Here is a 21,256-nt window from a genome sequence, read left to right on the forward strand (position 1 = left end):
TTTTTTTAACATAATCATTGAGCAAAAGTAAAACTAATTCAAAAACAGAAGTAAAAGCAGAAATATAATGAAGCAAAAATAAAATGAAGCTGAAGCAGAATGAAGCAAAAGTAGAATGAAGCAAAAGAAAAGGTAAAAGCAAAATGAAGCAGAACAAAGGTCAAATCTGAGATGGCAAACACCGACAACGAACAGGAAGAAAGCAGCTCGTTGATAACATCTTCCAACAACGATGGCAGCAGCCATATCGCCCTTCACCGCCTCGCTCTTCCTCAACCCCTTTCTGACTCCTCGCAATGTGATATCTCTTTTGTGGTCTCTCTTTCGTATTGTCTTTCTTTCTCTTGAGGCGTGAAGAGTGGTGGAAGAAGGATTCGACGATGCTCCTGTTAGATCAACGCAACAGATCTGGAAAGGTAGAGAAGCCGAATGTGACGGTGTCGGAGGCCGTCTCAAAGGTCGACGCAACAGATCTGGGAGCTTTTCTTCAATGAAAATCCCAGCATAGTTCTGAGAGCTTTTCTTTAGTGGAAAACACATGGGTTTGGACCTTCTTCATCGCTAGCATCACCGCCACTCAGCCGCATCAACATCTATGAACTTTTCCAAAGCGATGAACTTCGTTCGAATGTTCTCTTTCGCCCGCAGTTTCTCCAACTCCTTCTTCCCTTCAATCCCTTGTGTTCTGATCATTGAATCGAGTTTGGGAGGTGGAAGGAGAGGTGGTCGGGGGTGGAATTGGAGAGGAAGGAGGGGTGCGATGGAGGTGGGAGGAATGAAGGTGAGAGAGGGAGAGGCAGGAGCAAAGGAGGGAGACGAAAAGGTGGAAGAAGAGTGAAGGGTTAATTTTGTCTTTCTCAAAATAAAAAGGGAGACACAATTTATGAATTTAGAAAAAATGGAGGGAATATTCAATTTATAAATGGAATATTCTGTTAAATCAAATGGTTTTGTTACGGTAGAGACCTAATTAAAAAAAATATTGGTTCAAGGATCTAATTAAAAAGAAAAAAAGTATAAGGATCTAATTGAAAATTTGGTGAAACTATAAAGACTGGTAGAATAATTAAACCGAAAATAAAATAAAATAAAACAAAAATCTAATTTAGTAATTCAACCAGATGTATGTTGTCAATCTCAGTCAATGCAAAATTCAATGTTAGAGACGATTTGAACGCAAAATAACCTTAGAAACAATTTGATTTTCACCCAAGACCTGGAAGGACGAAAAAAATTCTTAATCCGTTACAATAAAAAAAGAAATAAAACATTTTCTATTTTATGAACGAAATATACTCTTAAAATAGGTTTTATTTTCATGTTATAGTCGAAATTCACATTTTTATATAACTATATATTAAATATTAAATTTTAGTACATTATCTATATCTATATTATGCACTAATTCCAACTTCCAAGTTACAACTACACTTTTGTGTTCCCATTCCCATACTAACAATATACAGTGACTTGCCAAGCTAACCCACCTCCAACGAAGAACAAGATGCTAAGGGTTATTACACTTAAATTGTTTGGGTATTTATTACAATTAAAATTTACTTAAATGAAACTTACCCCAACTTTTATCCTGTGACTAACTACATTCTATGTGATCAATAATAAGGGTTTCATAGTTCAACTAAGAGGCAGAAATCATCAAACCTCTACAGTAATCTGTAATTTATAAAGCGTTCATCATGATAGTATAAACTTCCACATATAGAATGCGAACAGTAAACCCAAAAAACCATTCAGTGAAACTTATGTATTTACATGAAAAGAGTATATACAACTTCGGAACAAAAAAGGTTTCGCTACCATATTAATCCATACAAAAACTAGCCATAATCATTTTCAATGTTCATAAGCAGGAAATGCACTAAGTACAACCTGACAGAAAGAGAAAGACCTGACAGAAAGAGAAAGAGAGCACTCTATAACCATTACCACCAATCCCTTTCGGATCAAATACATTCTGCAATCCAATAAAAAAATCCAAACCACAGGAGAAAAATCAAGACACATATATTAATGAAAGCATCTCATGACAAAGTTTAAAATTTTAAACAGCATCAAAAAATGTAACATCTGATATACTTATATACAAGCATTGTTGACCCCAATAAGAAGCATGGTACAAGGGGATACCATTTGACCACTGATATCAAGAAAATATATGTGCTTCTTTCTTTTTCTTTATAGTTGCAGATGATAGAGAGGGGGCGAAGGAAGGCATAAGAGCACACTTGCAGTGAAAAGATTGAAGCAACGACTTGGCCAACAACTTGGCTTCAGCTAATGCTCTGCTCCAAATCAACCAACAATTAGAAGCTCAAATTTTAATTCCGCAACAAGAAAAAAATTAAGTAGAAAACCAAACATCAAGAATGCCAGCAAAATCAATATCAGCTTAAGATGTAACGCTCAGGTCTAAAACACAGTAACATGTGTAATGTATAAATCCAGATTGATTAGCTCAGAGATTAAGAAAATAAAATCACATATCATCATTCAATAGAGCATTGCTGGAGGGGAAACAGATTTTGAAAAGGAAACTTCAATTAGCTCAATGTCATTCAAGGAATCAAACATTCAACGTAAGCAAGGTTGTTAATGTTTTCCTAGTGTCAGATGCTATCTAGTATACAATTTTCATCTATAATCTTAATATGCAAATTGGAAATTGCATATCCATAACAAAACCAACAGGAAAAACAATAAAACAACAGGATGAATGAAACCTAAGAAGCCTGTCAACTTAATAGCTTATAATTTCATATCACTTTTAGTGTAGCATAATACAAAGAATAAATGCAAATGAAACCATGGAAGGCAAGGATATTCAAGGCTAGTCATAAGAGTTAAGCATGTCACGAGCCTTAGGCAATACAATTGCCAGCATCTCAATTGTGAATGCCAGGATTTAATAGAACCTGGCTTAACCAGTGGATGCATTTGCATATCACTCAAATGGCAAACCATATCCTAAGGTTTAGAAATGACATATTCATAAAGTGACTTATCATGGATTGGATGCAATTTCAAAATCCAATCCAACTCAGCATAAGATTAGGTTGCTTCTTGAAGTAATGTGAATGGTGACTTATCATTACTAATATGGATAAAAAACATGTAAACCTCAACTAATATCATTACTAACATGGATAAGAAAATGTAAACCTCAGCAAAAATAAAAAAAATCTGCCATAAAGCATCCTACTATGGCCTATCTAAGTCAACCATATACCAAGTAACCAAGTTAACACGATAAAAACCAAAATCAGATGAAGCTATGCCTAAAGTGGCCCAATCAATACATTAGGGCGAAGCCCTTGTCAAGTTTTCATCATCTTTAAAAACAAAATTAGCGACACAGTGTTCAATGTTGGGATTTATCTCCACTGTCATTCAACGAAAATTCTACCACCTAATATACAATATCTTGCTATTCCCCAATCAGACAAGACATATCCCAAATTTGGTAAGGATCAAATAACACTAGCGTAGCTTCAAGTAAATGTTATAACATTTAATAACTTTTTTTCAAGTAATTTTTTAAAAAACTAACCACTGGATTAGAAGTTTATGTTTTGTATGCATCATTCTAAAAAAATTTCTTGCCAATCCAAAATCGTTTGCTACACCTTTTATATACTTAAAAATTGACGTAATATAATTATTCAAAATATACAAAAACAAGTTATTCAATTACATGGGTATTGATGTTCGATTTCAGTGAAATTTGGTATAAATGATCTTCACTATATGTTGTTACAATTTAATGGTTAGATTAATAAAATATATATCCTATAAAAGCTTTTGCTTAAATTGACACAATGTCATTTGATCCTAACATTTACATTTAGTTGCTTGTAGTGTCTCCCATATCCAGGTTTCTTAAACAACTACCCAAGTTTCTATTGACAATACACTTATCAATGCACAATCGATATATCAACTATCACATCAATTCCATTTCCATTTCCGTCACAAAAAGAAAAAATATATCTTCAAATCCCTAACCTTTTTTATGATCCTGCACCGCCGTCACAGGCTTGATCACAGCCTTGCCGTCGCCGCCCTGCTTCGCCACCACGGCATCCCCAGCTCTAGCACCAGCCGCGAGGCCGCCGTCCTTATCTTCAGGATAGCGGACAACAACAACGGGGCAAATGCAGTGATGCACGCAATAGTCGCTAACGCTGCCAAGGCGCCCATCGCTGCCGCGACGCACGGCACCGAATCCGCGGCTTCCCATGATGACGGCACTGAGACCGAGGCGCTCGACCTCGAGGCAGAGGCGCTCCTTCATGTCATGGTCCTTCACGATGTGGATCTTGAAAGGGATTTGTGCCTCACGCAAAGGCTTAGCGAGATCGGCGGCCTTTGTCGCCGTGAATGCATCGAAATCGTCTTCGAGCTTGCGCTTGTTGTGGTCGCCACTGCCGCCGCCAGAACTGTCGTTGATGGAAGCAGTGGTGGTAATGCCTTCGTCGTCTAAAGCTGGGTCAGTGTTGATGGCGAGGTCGATGGAGCCCCAGTCGGCACCGAACAGGACGTTAGTGGGGCTCACGTGGAGGAGGATAACGGCGTCGCCGGGACGGATATATTGCTGGACAGCCCAGCGGACGGCGTAGGCGCTCTCGTCCGAGAGGTCCACGGCTACGCCAATTTTGCGGCGTGCGCCGGCGGTTGGTGTTGGGGTTGCGGTGGATACGGCGGAGGGGTGGTGGCGGGGAGAGGTCGGATGGTGGATTTTAATTTGCGGCAATTGTGGGTCGGAATCCAGTGCCAATGGATTTTGCTGCTTCTGCATTTTTTCTTTTTCTGTTTTTTTGGTTCCCAGAGAAACAGAGTAGAGTTTTCCAGAGAGGGAGCTTCTTTCCTTTTGCTTTGTGATTATTAAAAAATGAATGGAAGGCAGGAGGGATTTTTTTTATAAATAAATAATTTAAATATTTTATTTACGAATATAAATAATTTATAATATATTTTTTATTTTTTACACATTTTATTTATTCTATAAAAGAATTAAATTTTTATATATTTAATCAATTTAATATATATATATATATATATATATATATATATATATATATTTTGAAGGTTTCAGAAGACTTAAAAAAAGAGCTGTTGAATTTACGGCTTTTTTTTTTTACTTTTAATAAGTTGATCTTAAAATCAGAAATTGAACTTGGCTACTGCTTGATCTGTGTAATGAATTATACAGGAGATAATTTTGTTTTGTCTTATAAAATAAAAAGATAGAAATAAAATAGAGAAAAAGAATGTGACACAGTTATATATTCTGGTTCAGTTATCTTATACAATGCAATTTATATATCTAGTTTTTACTACAATATTGATAAAATTTTTACTATTAATTCAAGTATTATATACACTAATTTCCTAAAACTCAACATAATCCTATCTGAGCACACAAATTTCAATATAAATTTGATTTAGCTATGCAATTATCTAGAGTTATCACACTAAGTGCTTACCAAAATTAACAATGGCATATGACACAAAACAGAAAATACAATAAAAAAAAAATCTAAAATCACTCCCCAAAATAAATAGAAGTCCAATTAAGAGATCCTACTTCTACTACGGGTGTATTTGAACTTTGGAGTATCAAAAGCTGGCTTGAAAGCTTCACTTTTTTTGTTTGATTATTTTTTTTTTTTCTAAACATAAACTTAATTCTGAGAGTGGATCTTTTTTAGTGAAAAAAAAAAACTAGATGCTCTCAAGTGTTTAATATAACCTTTCATTACTTTCTCTTTTCTATTTAATTTTGATCTCACTTATAGAATTAAAGATGAGATATCACACTTTATTCTCTCAAGTGTTTTTTACACTGAAAAGAATCCATTTTCTTTGATTCTACTATTCAACTCAAGTTTACCAAAAAGCTATAATTTCTAATTTTTGCGTTAAACTTTTTACGTTGGACTAAAATTTATTTCTATATAGCAATTGTGCCTTTTGTTATTTATATGATAAATTTTTTTAAAAATATTGTTTCTCCAATACTCTTTCATGCATATTATTATTTTTTATAAAACTTATTATTTTTTGTTTATATAGATTTTTTTACTATTATTTTTTTGTATGGAATATTTTTTTTCCTTGAATTATGATTCTATTAATCCTATTAGAGTACTAAAGAGTACTGAGAATACTAAAAAAATATTAAAATTTATTTAAATATCTAAAATAAAATTATAAGATAACATAAAATAAATATTTAAATTCATGTCATTTTCTGTAATTTTTCATCTAAAATTGATTTTAAATAATATAATCCAAGTAATATTTAGTTTACTATAAACCATTTTGAATAAAAATTACCAAACATAAATCACGTTAATACAAACTCACTTTTAATCAAAATCAGTTTTATACAAATCTCCGTTTACAAACAATAATCCAAACACACATTATATCTACCTGACTTCCTAGAAATTGGACGCGATGATAATAGTTCAGTTCATCTTATCTAAATAAGTAACTAACTCCTAAGATATCTCTCGAAGGAGATCTCAACAACTTTTCTAGAAAAAAATGAGCGGTTATCCACCATCAAAGATAAAACTACACTAAAAAGTAATTATCTATTCTACTATAAATACACTAACATCTTCACGTATATACAGAACCCAGTCTACTAAAAAAAACTGCTTAAGCCCTTTCTTTCTTTTTTCATGTTATTAAGACTAACATTTTTTTTCGGGGATGCTACACATTTTGTAACCATGTAAACAAGTTGGCCCAACACCAAAAAAACACAATACCATTAAATGAAACGTAAAATACACGCGCCCAATACACACGAAATCGCCCAATACTCCTTTTTCCCACGCTTCTTCTTCTTCGCCTTCTTCTTCGCGTTCTTCTCCTCCTTTTTCGCGTTTCTTCTTCTTCTTCACGTGTTTTCTCGTTATCATCCTTCTTTTGTTATTATTGTTGTTGTATTTTTTTGTCTTTTTCTCCTTCTCTCTCTGGTGAAGAAGCAGTAGAAGGTTAGAAAGAAGAGTTTTGAATAGTGCAGAATGAACCGAACACAGTACTCATGGTGAACCAAAATCTTAGTTATGGTGAACCGAAAAATAATAGAATTGTATAGTACTGAGTGAACGAAACATAATCCATTATATAAAATCAAATTCAAATTGCTTTCTGCAGAATAAACCGAACACAGTACTCATGGTGAATCGAACACAGTACTCATGGTGAACCGAACATAGTACTCATGGTAAACTGAAAACAATACAATTGTATAGTATTGAGTGAACGAAACATAATCCATTATATAAAATCAAATTCAAATAACTCTGCCTACAATTTACATATTACCAATTCAATTCAAATTAGCAATTGCATTCCATTTAATTCGATTCAAAATTGAATAATCCAAACTTTATCAGTTTGATTCGTTGCAGAAGAGTAATCCAAATCGCTCTCCTGTTTACCAAAAAATTATGAACCCCTAAACACTGAACCCTAAACCATAAACACTAAAACCAGAACCCTGAACCCATAAACCCTAAATCCCTAAAACCTAAACCCTAAATCCTAAACCCTGAACCCTGAACTCTGAACTCTGAACCCTGGACGCTAAACCCTAAACCCTGAACCCGAACCATAAACACTAAACTTTGAACCCTAAATGCTAAACCCTAAACCCTAAACACTGAACCCTACCATAAACCCTGAACTCTGAACCCTAAACCCTAAACCCCTAAACCCTCAACCATGAACACGGTGAACCGAAATTAATACACGAGGTAAACCAAAAGTTTGAAACACACTGAACACATGTACACTGAACCCTGAACCCATAAATCCTAAATCCTGAAACCATATCGTCATTCTTTTGTTGTTGTTGCTACTATATTTTTTGTCTTTTCCTCCTTCTCTCTCTGGTGAAGAAGAAGTAGAAGGTGAGGAAGAAGAGTTTTGAATAGTGGAGAATGAACCGAACACAGTACTCATGGTGAACCAAAATCTTAGTTATGGTGAACTGAAATCTTAATTACAATGAAACAATTATATAGTGCTTAGGGAAGAAAACAGAACATATTGGTCTAATTTTTGTTAGACTCCTTTCTGCGGACCGAACCGAAAACATGAATGTGATGAACCACCTCTTTAGTACTTACCGAACCGAAAAGTTACTCACATTTACTCAGAGTTACTCACAATTTCTGACACTCACAATTACTCACAGTTACATATTATCAATTCAATTGAATTCAATTCAGATGTAGATTACCTCAGTCCATTCAATTCACTTCAAATAAAATTAGAAATTTCATTCCATTAAATTTGATTCATAATTCAATAATCCAAACTTCATCAAATTGATGCGTTTGAGAAGAATCATCAAAATCGCACTCATTCAACTGATTTGAAGTTGATTCATTCATTGTTTCAATTCAAAAGTGCAGATCAAAGAAGAAAACGAAGAAGAAGATGAACGACGAAGATAATTGCATTGAATCAATCCAAATCCATAATGCAGATAAGAAAAATGCGAAAGAGGAGAACAACAAATTTAATTAGGTTGAATAATAATAATAATAATAATAATAATAATAATAATAATAATAATAATAATAATAATAATAATAATAATAATAATAATAACGCAAAAGAGGTTTACGTTGTATGAAAAAGTTTACGTTGAGAAACGTTGATAACGTAAAATAAGGATTTGTTATATAGGTTATAAGAGGCGCGTGTAAAACAAACGGGCATGTGGGGCGTGGAGTGAAAGTTACTTGGATACCATCCATGTAATTTTTACATGAATGTAAAACTTTTCTCTTTTTTTTTTATACAATTTGTTTCTTTTATTTTCTCTTCTTCTCTTTTCTCTCATGTTCTTCTTCTTTTTTCTTCCTCTCTTCTCTCTTCTTTTTTTTTGTTTTTTATACTATTTTGTTTTTTCTTTTTTGTTAGTCGATATGCATAAATATTAGAAAAAAATAAATTGAGTGTAAAACTTTGGTAAATTTTTTGCATAAATAATAAGAAAAACAAAAGAAGCATTTAGTTCATTTACACTTTTTTAACTACGTACAATTTTTTTCACAACTATTACTTTTAATTTGAAACAAGTGTATTACAAATCACTATTAGTGGCAGAGTTTCAAAATAAATTTTGAGGTCCAAACATGTTACATGTTAAATTTAAATAAAGTATAAAATATTTTAGTGAATCAAAAAAGTGGGAGTTGAATATAAGTTATTAGATTGTTAGTGTAGAATTTTAACCAACTGAATTAACCATACTCTTTGATGTACCTACTAATTTTATTATTAAAGATTTGGAGGCGTGATGTCGCTATTGTCCATAAGAAGTTCTACCATTAATCGCTACAACAAAGATTATTTTATATAAGAAGTAAATACTAAATCGATACATGAAAGATTCTAGCGCTGATAAAATGGTACTTGACTTTTGTTATTGACAAAATAGTTCCTAAAAGATTTTAAAATTTGACAAGCGTGTCCCCGAACTCGCCGAAACAAATTTTCAGCAAGCATAATGCTGACATAGCCACCGTATTTTAGTGACTTGGCAAACTATCTCCCAAACCCTGATCCCTCCCTCTCCAACACAGACTCTCCCTCCATCTCCCTGCCCATCGTAACCCTCCCCCTACCCAACGCAACCCCTTTCCTCTTCCTCTCCATCGCAGCCCCCTTTCCTCTCCCTCCCCATCACAGCCCCCCTCTTCTCCCTTTTCATCACAGCCCTCTTCTCAACGCACACTCCCTCTTATCTTTCTCAACACCACCACTTACAGTAGCAACCACCTCAACATCAACAGCAACAACAGCAATTTCAACGCACACTTTTTTCTCCCTCCGATTTGCAGCAAAAACCTCAACAGAAACAGCAAAAGCACCGTCAAGGACCATCGCCACCACCATCGGAGCCACAACAAAGCCTGGAATAGACACATCTTCTCAGCTTCTCAGCCTTTCTCTCTTTCTCTCTTTATATTTATATATGCAGGTTATGTGTGTGTAAATGTCTGTGTGTGTGTGAATGGATATTGTTATTATTATTGTTATGGTCCTCCGAGAAGAGAAGGAAGAAAGGAGGAAAAAGAGAGAATGAGGAACAAGCAAGATTAGGTTCTGAATATGCAGGTTCTTCTGTTGATTCTGTTTGGGATTCTGATGGTGTTGTTTATGTTGTTATTGCTATTTCTGCTGCTGTAATTGGGGAGGGAGAGGGAAGGGGGAGTGTGCGTTGAGGAGGGAGAGAGAAGGGGGCTACAATGGGGAGGGAGTGTGCATTGGATACGGGGAGGGCTGCGATATAGAGGGAGAGAGAGGGGGGTATGTGTGTTAGGGAAGAAGAGGGAATGGGGGATTGCGATGAAGAGGGGGAGGGAGGGGGAGTATGCATTGGGGAGGGAGAGATGAGGGTTTGGGGGTGGTTTGTCAAGTCAACCAAATACGGTGACCACGTTAGTAATGTGCTAGCCGATGATTTGCTCCGACGTTCGGAGACACGCTTGTCAAATTTTAAAATCTTTTAGAGACTATTTTATCAATAGCAAAAATCAAGTACCATTTTGCCAACGTTAGAATCTTTCGAATACCAATTTGATATCAATCTTTTTATATAATTATTACGAACTCCTCACTGATATGTTACACCTCACTCAAAATATTATACACATTTATTTTTTATTGATTTTTTATTATTTTCTTTCTTAAAATTATATTTTTGAGATGAAGCAGAAAGAAAATTAGTGGAAGAGAAAAATATAAGAAAAATATAGAAGAGAAATGAAAAAAGTGGTGAGACCTATTATCTACAAAAATTTCTTCCCATAGTAAAGAGAAATGAAAGAAATTAATTGTATACATTTTTCTTTATTCAAGCAACTAAAAAATAAATAAATTTTTACTCTACTTCTTTTTTATTTGCTTCCTTTTTATTTACTTACATCCATTCAAATAAAATCTAAATTTTCACACATTTTTTCATTCTTTCATCATAAATTCTGAACCACCAAAATTATCATTCTTTAAGAGAATTTTTAATAGATCAAATTTTGAGGTCTCATTTATTGTAATGTTAAAGAAAAAGAAAAATGCATCGATTGAAAAAAAAAATAGAATAAAATTCTTGCATATATTTTCAAGCAACAAGTACCCTTTTGAATAGGAACTTGATTGATTGCCAATAAAATTAAAAAAGTAAATAAAAATAAATATTAAATAGTTAACGAGTGGAATAACCATTGCTACTAATAGTAAAAAACAAAAAGTTATCATAATTTAAAGTAAAAAATATTAGAAAATTGTTAAAGTGAATAAAATAATATTTTGTTGTAATATTACTTATACACACTTTTATTATCACAATTTCTTTCAATCTTTATCAATTTTTTTTTCAAATTTCTCCAACTAAATTTCTGCTAATTTTTGTTAAGAAATAGATTCAAATCAATTCATTTTTTTAATTATTTATAAAAAAATTAATAATTAGACTCCAGTAGAAATTAGAATAGCTCCCTCTTATTAAAAAAGAAAGAAACATCTTTAATTCTTACTGTTTATGACATAAAAATTGATGTAGAATTATTTTTTTATGATAAATGAATCATAAATAGAAATTAAAATAAGAATAAATGACCATTTGTACCCATGAGAGATGAAAACGCTGACATTTGTACCTATGAAAGCTCGAAACTAATCTTGTACCCATGATAGATACTGTCCGTGTGACAATAGTGCTCTGGCTTGGATCTGAGCTTGGTTCGTGGGTTTCCGAACCTACGTAGCACTCCCAAACCCCCCTCCAATCTGAGCCAACCATTCACCATCATCCCCATCCATCACTGTCTCTTCCCAGCCACCATAACCTCCATCATCTCAGCACCGCCACAGCCACCTCCCTTCACCACAACCTCCGGCGACAACCCACACCGCCGCGCCCCTTTCTCTTCTTCTTCCCCTCTTCTCACCTCCGCTGAGCCCAGAAACCACAGCGCCAGCTCCTCCTCTGGCCACTCAAACCCTTCAATTTCTCATCAGCCTCTTTATACAGAACGGCACGCCGATTCTCGGCCACTCTATTCTTCTCCTCTCTTCCTTGGAGGTGTTGGAAGCTTATTAGCAATGGCCTTTGAAGGATTTAGGCATGCCAACAACTCCTCCGCACGATCCTCAAGATCCATATCTTCATGAATCCTAACAAAATTTCGAAGAGCCTCCCAAATGTCATCTTCAGGCTGAAATGGCTTACTCTCAATGAACTCCTCAGCTTCATTCAACTGACCGGCATTACCCAGAATGTTAATGACCTCCATGTAATGCTCCATGGTGGGAACAATTCCATACTCCTTCATTGATTCAAAGTGCAATAATCCTTCCTCTACAGCTTCTTCCCTTGCACACGCAGCCAAAACCAATGCAAAAGTTTCACTCTCAGGCCGTGTCCCTGCCTTCTTCATCTCCTGAAAAACCAACAAAGCATCATCACCAGCTCCATTTTCAGTGTATCCAATGATCATCAAGTGCCAAGAACTCATGTTTCTCTCTGGCATTCGATCAAACACATTGCGTGCAATATTCATGTTACCACATTTCCCATACATTCCAATCAACCTATTGTTCAATTCAACCTCCCCTCGAAACCTCGATCTTCTCAAGAACTCATGAACCCTTTTCCCATACTCAAGCGACCTCGTACCCTCGCACAAATTCAACATGGCGAGAAAAACACCATAATCAGCAACAGAACATCCGTTTTCCCTGTGTCTTTCATCCCCTGCATTTTTTTTCTGAGTTATGTTTCTTTGCTTTTAGTTCATTTTGCTTAATTTGGTTAGTTAGAAATGCATGTTAGTGAATTTAGGTTTGTTTTGATTCATGTTGGTGTTTGAAAATTTTGCTGTTTTGATGGAGAGGAGGAGCTGGCGCTGTGGTTTCTGGGCTCAGCGGAGGTGAGAAAAGGGGAAGAAGAAGAGAAAGGGGCGCGACAGTATGGGTTGTTGCCGGAGGTTGTGGTGAAGGGAGGTGGCTGTGGTGATGCTGAGGTGATGGTGATGGAGGTTATGGAGGTTATGGTGATGGTGATGGTGAAGAAGATGAAGATGATGATGGTGAATAGTTGGCTTAGATTTGGGGGGGGAGTTGGGAGTGCCACGTAGGTTCGGAAACCCACGAACCAAGCTCAGATCCAAGCCAGGACATTTTTGTCACACGGACAACATCTATCATGGGTACAAGATTAGTTTCGAGCTTTCATGGGTACAAATGTCAGCATTTTCATCTCTCATGGGTACAAATAGTTATTTATTCATTAAAATAATTTTCACTGGAATTGGTCTAAGATACCAATTATAACCTACCTCAACTTCAAATTCCACCAAACATCCAAAGCTGACCCAAGAAATTGTCGTGTCATCGTTACTGAATTGAAAAATGACGTCCACACACACCTCTTTTTTTCTCAGTCTTACTCTATGTTTTTCTAATCTATTTTATCCAACGAAGAGTTAAAAATGCCAAAAAATAAATCTTAATCTTACAAGATTTTGTCTTGGATGGAAAAAGGTATATAAACAAATTTGATGGCTGAAAATGGAGTAACTGTGTGTATTACAAATAGATGGACGTGTCAGATGAAAGGGTAACACGCAGGGAACGTGGTGCCTTCACACATAGGAGACGTGGAGGCTAGGTGGCATGCTGCGGTTGAGCCACGTAAACATCACGCAGGGGGCGTGCTGATGTGGCAAAATGTAGTTGGACAGGAGGTGCAGCACGTGGGGGCATGGTGAGTCAGCACGTGGGGGGCGTGCTGACGTGGCAGAAAGTCGTTGGCCAGGGATGCAGCACGTGGGGGCATGATGAGTCAGCACGTGGGGGGCGTGCTGACGTGGCGACAAGTGATTGGCCAGGAGGTGCAGCACGTGGGGGGCGTGATGAGTCAGCACGCAGAAGCTTTTTGACACGTGTCAAAGCGTGATTGGTTGAGACAAGCAACACGTAGGGGGCGTGTTAAGTTCACTGTTCTATATGGCTGCGTTTGTTTATTGTCTTTCAAATATATGGACACAGACACAAATACACAAAGAGACATATACACAAAGATACACAAATTTTTTATTGTGTTTGGTGATATTGGACAAGACACACAATATAAATAAAATATCAATTTTATCCTTATATTATCACCAATGGAATAAGGACAAGAGTAAATTACTAAGGATAAAAGAGTAAATATTTGTGTCTCATCAATGTGTCTCCGTGTCTCATCTTTTTTGAAGGACACCAAATACATGTATTTATGTATGTTTGTGTGTCACCGTGTCCTTCGAAAATCTGTGTCTTAGCAAACAAACGATGGACGTGTATTACCGTATTTATGTATTAGTGTCTGTGTCTCATCAAACAAACGCAGCATATAAGTATTTATTAACATACGCATATTTATGTAAAAAAATTCAAAATATTTACTATTTAAAAAGTTTATGCATATATTTATTAGTATACAAACGTAAATATATATGTATATATTATATTATATTGTTATTATTTGTATATTATTATTATTATTATTATTATTATTATTATTATTATTATTATTATATTATTATTATTATATTTGTAAATTGATATAAATGAGCGATTTTTTTTTACTCATGCATGAAAAACTAATATTTTTCTATTTTTTAATAACAATGCATATATTATTTTCTAATTTGTATTTATTTATTTATTTATTTATTATCTTAACACTTATATATAAAAATTTTGAATATTTGCAACATACATTTTTGTTTATTAACAGAATATATATTTATTTTACTATAATATTTTTATATTTTATTGTAAAAAGAATATATTTTATTATAAAATTTTTATTACATCATATAATATACATTTTATTATATTATAGTCTTTTTATAACTTAAAATTAATCTCAAAATAACAAAAAATAAAAATATACTATACTATGTTAAATAACAAAAAATAACAGAAAATTAAAACATAATAAAAATATAATGTACCAACTTACATAAATTGAATGATCCAAATAATTTATAATATGTTCTTTCGAAGCACAGTAATTACAAACCATCTTTTAAAATAAATACAAAAATTTTTTTTTCTCCTATTTTCTAATCTTCCTCTTTTTTGCACTCCAACCCTCCTTCTCCTATTTGTTGATCACTAATCTCCCTTGTAGTTGGAACACGCTTCAGCAACCAACCCTTCTTCTACTCTCCAAAACATAACACTACTACTCTCCAAAACATATACCGAGAGGCTTCTTATATATAGCCCCTATTCTCTGCTTGCTGCTTCCCGGAGTGAAAGATGGTCTCCTGCATGGAAGCACAGTCAACACGCCCCCCGGTGGTGAAGACCGCCTTGGAACTCTGCGCTGCCACCTGCACCACGCCCCCCCTCCCCCCCCCCCCCCGCGTGGTGTCAGAATTCTGCATGGCTGCCGCGTCACCACGCCCCCTCCGTGGTGCTTGGGCGATCACACGCAGCTTGGCTGCTTGGTTAGCACGCCCCCTATGTGGTGCTTCGGTGATGACACGCGGCTTGGCTGCTTGGACAGCACGCCCCCTGCGTGATGGCTGCTACCTTCACCCCCGATAAATCACCCCACTTTCCAATAATCTCCCAAAACACCAACCACCTTTTCATATCAAAAATAATTTCTGAAATTTGATAGTCTAAATAAAAGTTTAAAAAATAAAATATTAAATCACCTAAATACTCTCACTTTCTTTCTCTTGCTTTTTTCATAACAATAACAACCACTACAAGAAAAACACCCATTCAGGTACACTTGAAAAGTGTAGCCAAAAGTGAAAAAAAATGATGCCTTAGGCTATGGCTACGCTTTTTGGGCTACGGCTACGCTTTTTGGAGTGATTCCTATTCGGCCGTTGCCTATTCTCAAAGGCTACGCTTTTCTGCACCAAGGGCTACGCTTTTGGCTTTTGAGAATAGGCTACGCCTTTCAAGTGATACTGTCCAGGACCAAAGGCTACGCTTTTCAACTTTCATTTTTCTAGAATAGGCTACGCTTTTAACACTACTACATCACTTGTAAAGCGTAGCCATATTGTATACCATAGCTACTTTTTATAAGCGTAGCCTTAGGTCCCTCTTTTTTTGTATACTATAGCTACTCTATATAAGTGTAGCCTTAGGTCCCTCATTGTTTTTTTTTATATATATATATATAATTCTAATAATTTTTTGTACAACATAATATTTAATAATATGATTATATATATAATTATGTATTTTTAATTAAATAAATTAAATATTATAAAATAAAAATAAACACACAATTATATTAAACTAAAAAATATTCTAGCAAAAGACAGCAAATACATTCTAAAGATTCACAAGCACTGTAATGTTACAATATATTAGTACATAAAACAATGGATCCAACTATCCAATTGAACAATCATTCAACAATAGAGTAAAAAAAAATGAAACATGTCTAAACTACTACTTTCCATGTATCAATGAATATAAAGAGGATTACAAGTTATTGTTGTATTTTGATATACTGGATTCGCACAATGCTTGCTCCTCTATTTCAGGATATCTCGAATCTTTCTTGGCGGTACTTTTATTTGATGCTGCTGCAGCCATCTATCAAAAGAATCACTAGTTGAGTTCTACAACAATATCAGAAAAGTTAGTTTAGTTCATACCTCTTCAGATCGCGCTATCATGCTTGGAGGACTAACAGCTAAATAAGCATAAGCCATTAACTTCAATGGCCAACCAGAAATCTGTATTGGAAAACATTGAGATCTGACCAAAAATAGAACAAAATAAGTTGGTAACAATTAAAGTTAAAAGTATTCATCGGAATGATATCTTAAAGGCATATCAGATAATATAAAGTCATCAAGAGAGAGTAAGAAACGAAAGGTTATGGGCTTATGGCCATTATGAAAACAGAAGCTATATCAGTAAATAAATAAAATTCTAAAAAATAACGAATTTGCTTAAAAAAATGGTAGTACATTTAGTTATTTTTCATTAGTGTTCCACAATTCAAAAATGGATATTTTTCATTTAGTTATCCTTCAGAAGACCAGAAAATCAGAACCCAGATTTCATAACCATAATAAAAAAACTATATGAGAATTATATGGGAGCATAACAGCAATAAAAAAATGTCTATGTATAGATTCTGTTTACCCTGGTTGATTGGCTTGTTTCTGAAATGCTACATATATCTAACTCCTATTTGAGAATAGCATGTACAAAAATATTATAAAGTATATTATATAATACTTACATCGAATCTTGAAGGATCAAATATCCTTGGATTAGGATAAACCTGAGGGTCTTGGTGAATAGCCCTATACCAAACAAAAACCTTCCAACCTTTGGGAATAAGAAAACCTACACCATATATCAAAATGTAAATGATTCATCACTCTTCATCATTCTTACATGTATCTAAGCAATAATAATAACCATTATTAGAACCAAAAAATATAATTTTACAGAAACAATTGGGACTAACCATTCAGTTTGACATAACGCTTTGCCTCCCGGAATGTCATTAAAGAGAAGGTAATATAGCGCATAGTTTCATCAATTGCCTACACATACAGATGCATTATAATTATAAATATGAAATTTTACTTAACACAAGATAACATAGCTTGTATAAGAAAGTAGTAAAAATATATCTTATCACCTTAGAGAGGAAATCCATCTGCCTATATTCCTTCATTGTCATACCCTTCTGATTTGCTGGCCTCCGCTTTACGATCTCTTCCTGTTCTTGCTTAGCCTTTTGGAAATACTGAGGGTGCTGTTGAAGGATCAAAGTAGCCCACATGGTAGTGTGTCCAGAAGATTCATGTCCAGCATTCAAATACATTATCATAATGTCAATCACTTCATCATCAGCCAATTTCCTACCGTTCTCGTCTTCAGCATCAATCAGTTGATCCAACATATCTTTTGCTGTTTTGTTTGGATTTTCTAACTTCTCCTTTCTCCTCTCATTCACAACATTTTGAAATATGCTAACTAGATTCTTTCTAGCCTGAATATCACAGATCATATATATAATTAGTCAAATATGTATAATATAACATAAAAAGATTCTATTTAAAATGAAAAACATCCTGCATGCACCTTGAAGGCTTTGTGGAATGCAAAACCGGGAAGATCAATGCGCAAAGCTCTCATGCCATAGTTAAGCTTAGTGTATTCCTTTTCCAAAGCTTCAATAACAGAAGTGCTGGAGGCGCCAAGGAAAATGTGGATGATGATCTTGAAGGTAAGCCTTCTGAGTTCAGTCAGCAACTCAATTTGCCCCATCTTTGACCATTTTTCCAATTCGTTTTTCATGAGTTCGTCCATGAAAGCCAAGTACATGGAAAGTGGTTCCAAGCCAAATAATTAACATGCAACAAAAATAATTAACATGAAATCAGTAAACTACTCTAGACAAATGAATAATAGTCCCCATTAGTACTTGATTTTTGTTTATTAGAACATTACCATTTACCACTACAAAGTAAACAGTGCTGATTAAGAAAGCAACAATCATTCACATACAGATCCAAGAATCAAACAGCTGACTGGTCAATAAGCATACTAAATGGAAAGGTTTCTGCCATTTAATCACCAAATACAACTAAAATCAATATCTAACTATTCTAACCCTTACCTCTTTGTTGATCAAATACACAAGACTTGTCCCTGTTTTTCTCTTGAGCCCAAACCTTAACCGTTCCAAGAACCAGAATTTTAGTTACATTTCACAAGGCCATTCGACCAAATTAATCACAGAGGAGAGAAAATCACTCACCTCTCTTTGCTTGTGGTGGTAGTTGTGTTAACAGAAATTGAATAAATTGAAAAAAAATGGAGCAAGAGAATTATCAGAATTTTGAATTAGAGGAGAAAAGAAAGAAGATGAAGTCGCTGTCCTCACCTAGCAAAGAAACTCGAAGAACAGTTGGGTGAGTGGAACGCAGCTCCCTCTTAAGCTTCAGTCAGCTCCTTCCTTGGCCATCATTCTCTTTCTCTTGGTGCTATGGTTGATGAAGAGCCAAAAACTTGAAGAACGCTCCTGTTTTTGCTCCCTGGTGCTTTGGCTATTCCTCTGTTCCTTGCCCTCTCTCTACTGTCTGTGAATTCATGAGGGAGACAGACAGAGACAGACAGAGAATGGCCCTCCATTCCTCCTCTGATTTCTGAACGTGAAATCTTGTTGACCCTGCCATTCAATATTCAATATTAGGGCAATCACTTGATAAACTTTGACTTCACTAGTTCACTAGTTCACCATCTACACCCACATTTAGATCCTTCTGCAACTCACCTGATTAGTACGACCATTGCTATACTTATGAACAATACTTATCTTCAAGAAATGGAAAAGAGCTGCAATAGGAGACTGAACCGACCACTTAGAATTTAGAAACATGCAAGATTACAGCTATTGAATCAAATTCCTTCCTATCAAGTTCTACAATGATCAGAATTTGAAACTAATCGACACTAACTTCTGAAACTAAAATAACTGTTATAACATATGCTAGTCTAATAGATATAGTGCAGCAAATTGTCAAAATCTGAAACAAACTAACTTCTGATTTCTAACTAACCTGACAGTTACAACAAATTAACCAACTCACAAATTATCCAACCCAAAGCAAACTGAAAGTACCTCCTCATTGTCACCCTCAAGATCTAAATGTGGCTCTGTAACACTACAAGCAATTCCTCTCTTCCCTCTTTATTCCCTCTATGAGTGACTTGTTGAGTCCCTAATAAACAAGAAGACAATCAGAAACTATACATGAATGCGAGTTTTATGAAAGAGTGTGATTAGAATATTTGAGCTGAGACTCTAATGCCAAGTTATAGGAATCTATTCCAAAACAAAAAGCTGGAGCAATAATGATTTCTTCAAAGATATCCAAAGCCTAATGTCTAACAAGAGTGCCATTCAACTCTTGGTCAGTTTAGATAACTGCAAGAGTGTGATTAGAACATTAACATACCTTAACTGCAAGTTCTCCAATAGCCCAGCATGCATTATTTACTATTGAAATAGCCTCTAACAAAGGAAGAAAGAATCAATATTATTTAGATTTAACATAAAAATTTTAGTACATGTCCTCTAATTATTGCTTTTCTCTTAAACAATACTATTCAGATTTAGAATAAATATGTCATCACTCTCTGTTATTCAGATTCACATCACCAACAGGAGAAATTATAAGTTACACAGCAACAACACCAACAATTAAATCACAATAACACAATAAAAATAAGAAAAAAATAATAACAGACAGAATTCAAACTCAGATGAGGGCCAGAACTCAAACCGAGTTGAGGGAGAGGGAGCAGTGGAGCACAGGCGATGGAATTAGAACAGACAACGGCCGTGGAACAGAGGCGACGTAATGCGACGATAAAGACGAGCTGCGATGGCGCTGGAGCAGTGGGAGTGGGGACGGCGGCTGGACCAGATTTGACGGCGGCGACACAGCTTGAAGAAGAGAGCAGTGGCTAGGGTTTTTCTTTGAGAGAGAAGAGCTTCAATGTCTCGGTGAGTGGTGAGCGAAGGTGAGAAGACGAAGGAAAAGGGCGACGGTGAGTGGGGTGAGCAAAGGTGAAGACGAAGGAGAAGGGCGACGGTGAGTGGTGGTGGCGTGAAGCTTTCTGAAAGAGAAGGAGCAAGGCACGGGTTTCTGAAGGAGGGGAGGGCTTCTGAAAAAAAAAACAAAATTCATTAAGTATACATTAATATATTAGAAAACACTTCAAAAGCGCACCCAAAACTTAATAAATAGGCTACTCTTTAAAAGCGTCTCCTTTGATACGAAAAGTGAACCTATAGATATCAACCTACGGTTACGCTTTATAAGCGATTTCTATAATACCTAAGGCTACGCTTTTTAAATGATGCCGCATTTGTGTATCTTTTCTCTTATAAAAAGGCAACACGGAGAAAAGCGTAGCCTATTCTATGAATAGGCTACGCTTTTCAAATGTAACTTAAAAAAAGTGTGGCTGAATGGATATTTTTCTTGTAGTGAACTGTCACATCAATCACTTAATGTATCCTTATTTTTCTTTATATTAATAACAACCACCACATTACTTACAAATTATATAACCAATATTATTAACAATATTATTACTAATTATTATTTTTTCCTTTTTATATTGTTGGAACAAGGTTTCT

The 21,256-nt window shown here is 35.1% G+C and overlaps 2 protein-coding genes and 1 pseudogene across 12 annotated transcripts; all 3 read right to left on the bottom strand.

Annotated features, from left to right (window-relative positions):
- Positions 1 to 1,750: 1,750 nt before the first annotated feature.
- LOC112789994 (universal stress protein PHOS32) lies at positions 1,751 to 4,916 on the bottom strand. Its single transcript, XM_025832188.2, has 2 exons — positions 4,024 to 4,916; positions 1,751 to 2,303 (listed from the first exon to the last, which is right to left on the bottom strand). The coding sequence occupies exons 1-2, from the start codon at positions 4,814 to 4,816 to the stop codon at positions 2,296 to 2,298; spliced, it is 801 nt and encodes a 266-aa protein (XP_025687973.1). The 5' UTR covers positions 4,817 to 4,916; the 3' UTR covers positions 1,751 to 2,295.
- Positions 4,917 to 11,998: 7,082 nt separating this feature from the next.
- On the bottom strand, positions 11,999 to 13,260 carry LOC112775400 (pentatricopeptide repeat-containing protein At2g15690, mitochondrial-like; annotated as a pseudogene).
- Positions 13,261 to 16,381: 3,121 nt separating this feature from the next.
- LOC112789995 (ent-kaurenoic acid oxidase 1) lies at positions 16,382 to 20,828 on the bottom strand. Of its 11 annotated transcripts, none has more exons than XM_072232659.1 (11): positions 20,394 to 20,828; positions 20,067 to 20,122; positions 19,730 to 19,829; positions 18,992 to 19,276; positions 18,725 to 18,779; positions 18,187 to 18,372; positions 17,741 to 18,094; positions 17,564 to 17,642; positions 17,333 to 17,439; positions 16,737 to 16,839; positions 16,382 to 16,674 (listed from the first exon to the last, which is right to left on the bottom strand). In XM_072232659.1, the coding sequence occupies exons 6-10, from the start codon at positions 18,370 to 18,372 to the stop codon at positions 16,768 to 16,770; spliced, it is 798 nt and encodes a 265-aa protein (XP_072088760.1). In that variant the 5' UTR covers positions 18,725 to 18,779; positions 18,992 to 19,276; positions 19,730 to 19,829; positions 20,067 to 20,122; positions 20,394 to 20,828; the 3' UTR covers positions 16,382 to 16,674; positions 16,737 to 16,767. The 11 variants fall into 11 exon arrangements, with proteins under 11 accessions (XP_072088760.1, XP_072088761.1, XP_072088762.1 ...); XM_072232660.1 differs by having other exon boundaries at positions 18,866 to 19,276; XM_072232661.1 differs by lacking the exon at positions 20,067 to 20,122.
- Positions 20,829 to 21,256: the final 428 nt, after the last annotated feature.

The sequence above is a fragment of the Arachis hypogaea genome, chromosome 3 (genome assembly GCF_003086295.3).
Source record: "Arachis hypogaea cultivar Tifrunner chromosome 3, arahy.Tifrunner.gnm2.J5K5, whole genome shotgun sequence".
NCBI lineage: Eukaryota > Viridiplantae > Streptophyta > Magnoliopsida > Fabales > Fabaceae > Arachis > Arachis hypogaea.

Bases quoted from the DNA above. Each gene is read 5' to 3' on its own strand.
- LOC112789994 (XM_025832188.2), bottom strand. From the start codon at position 4,816: ATGCAGAAGCAGCAAAATCCATTGGCACTGGATTCCGACCCACAATTG.
- LOC112789995 (XM_072232658.1), bottom strand. From the start codon at position 18,429: ATGTACTTGGCTTTCATGGACGAACTCATGAAAAACGAATTGGAAAAA. The intron at 18,095-18,186 runs GTGCATGCAGGA...TGTGATATTCAG, and splicing joins CATTCCACAAAGCCTTCAAG to GCTAGAAAGAATCTAGTTAG. The intron at 16,840-17,332 runs GTAAGTATTATA...ATTTTTGGTCAG, and splicing joins TTGATCCTTCAAGATTCGAT to ATCTCAATGTTTTCCAATAC.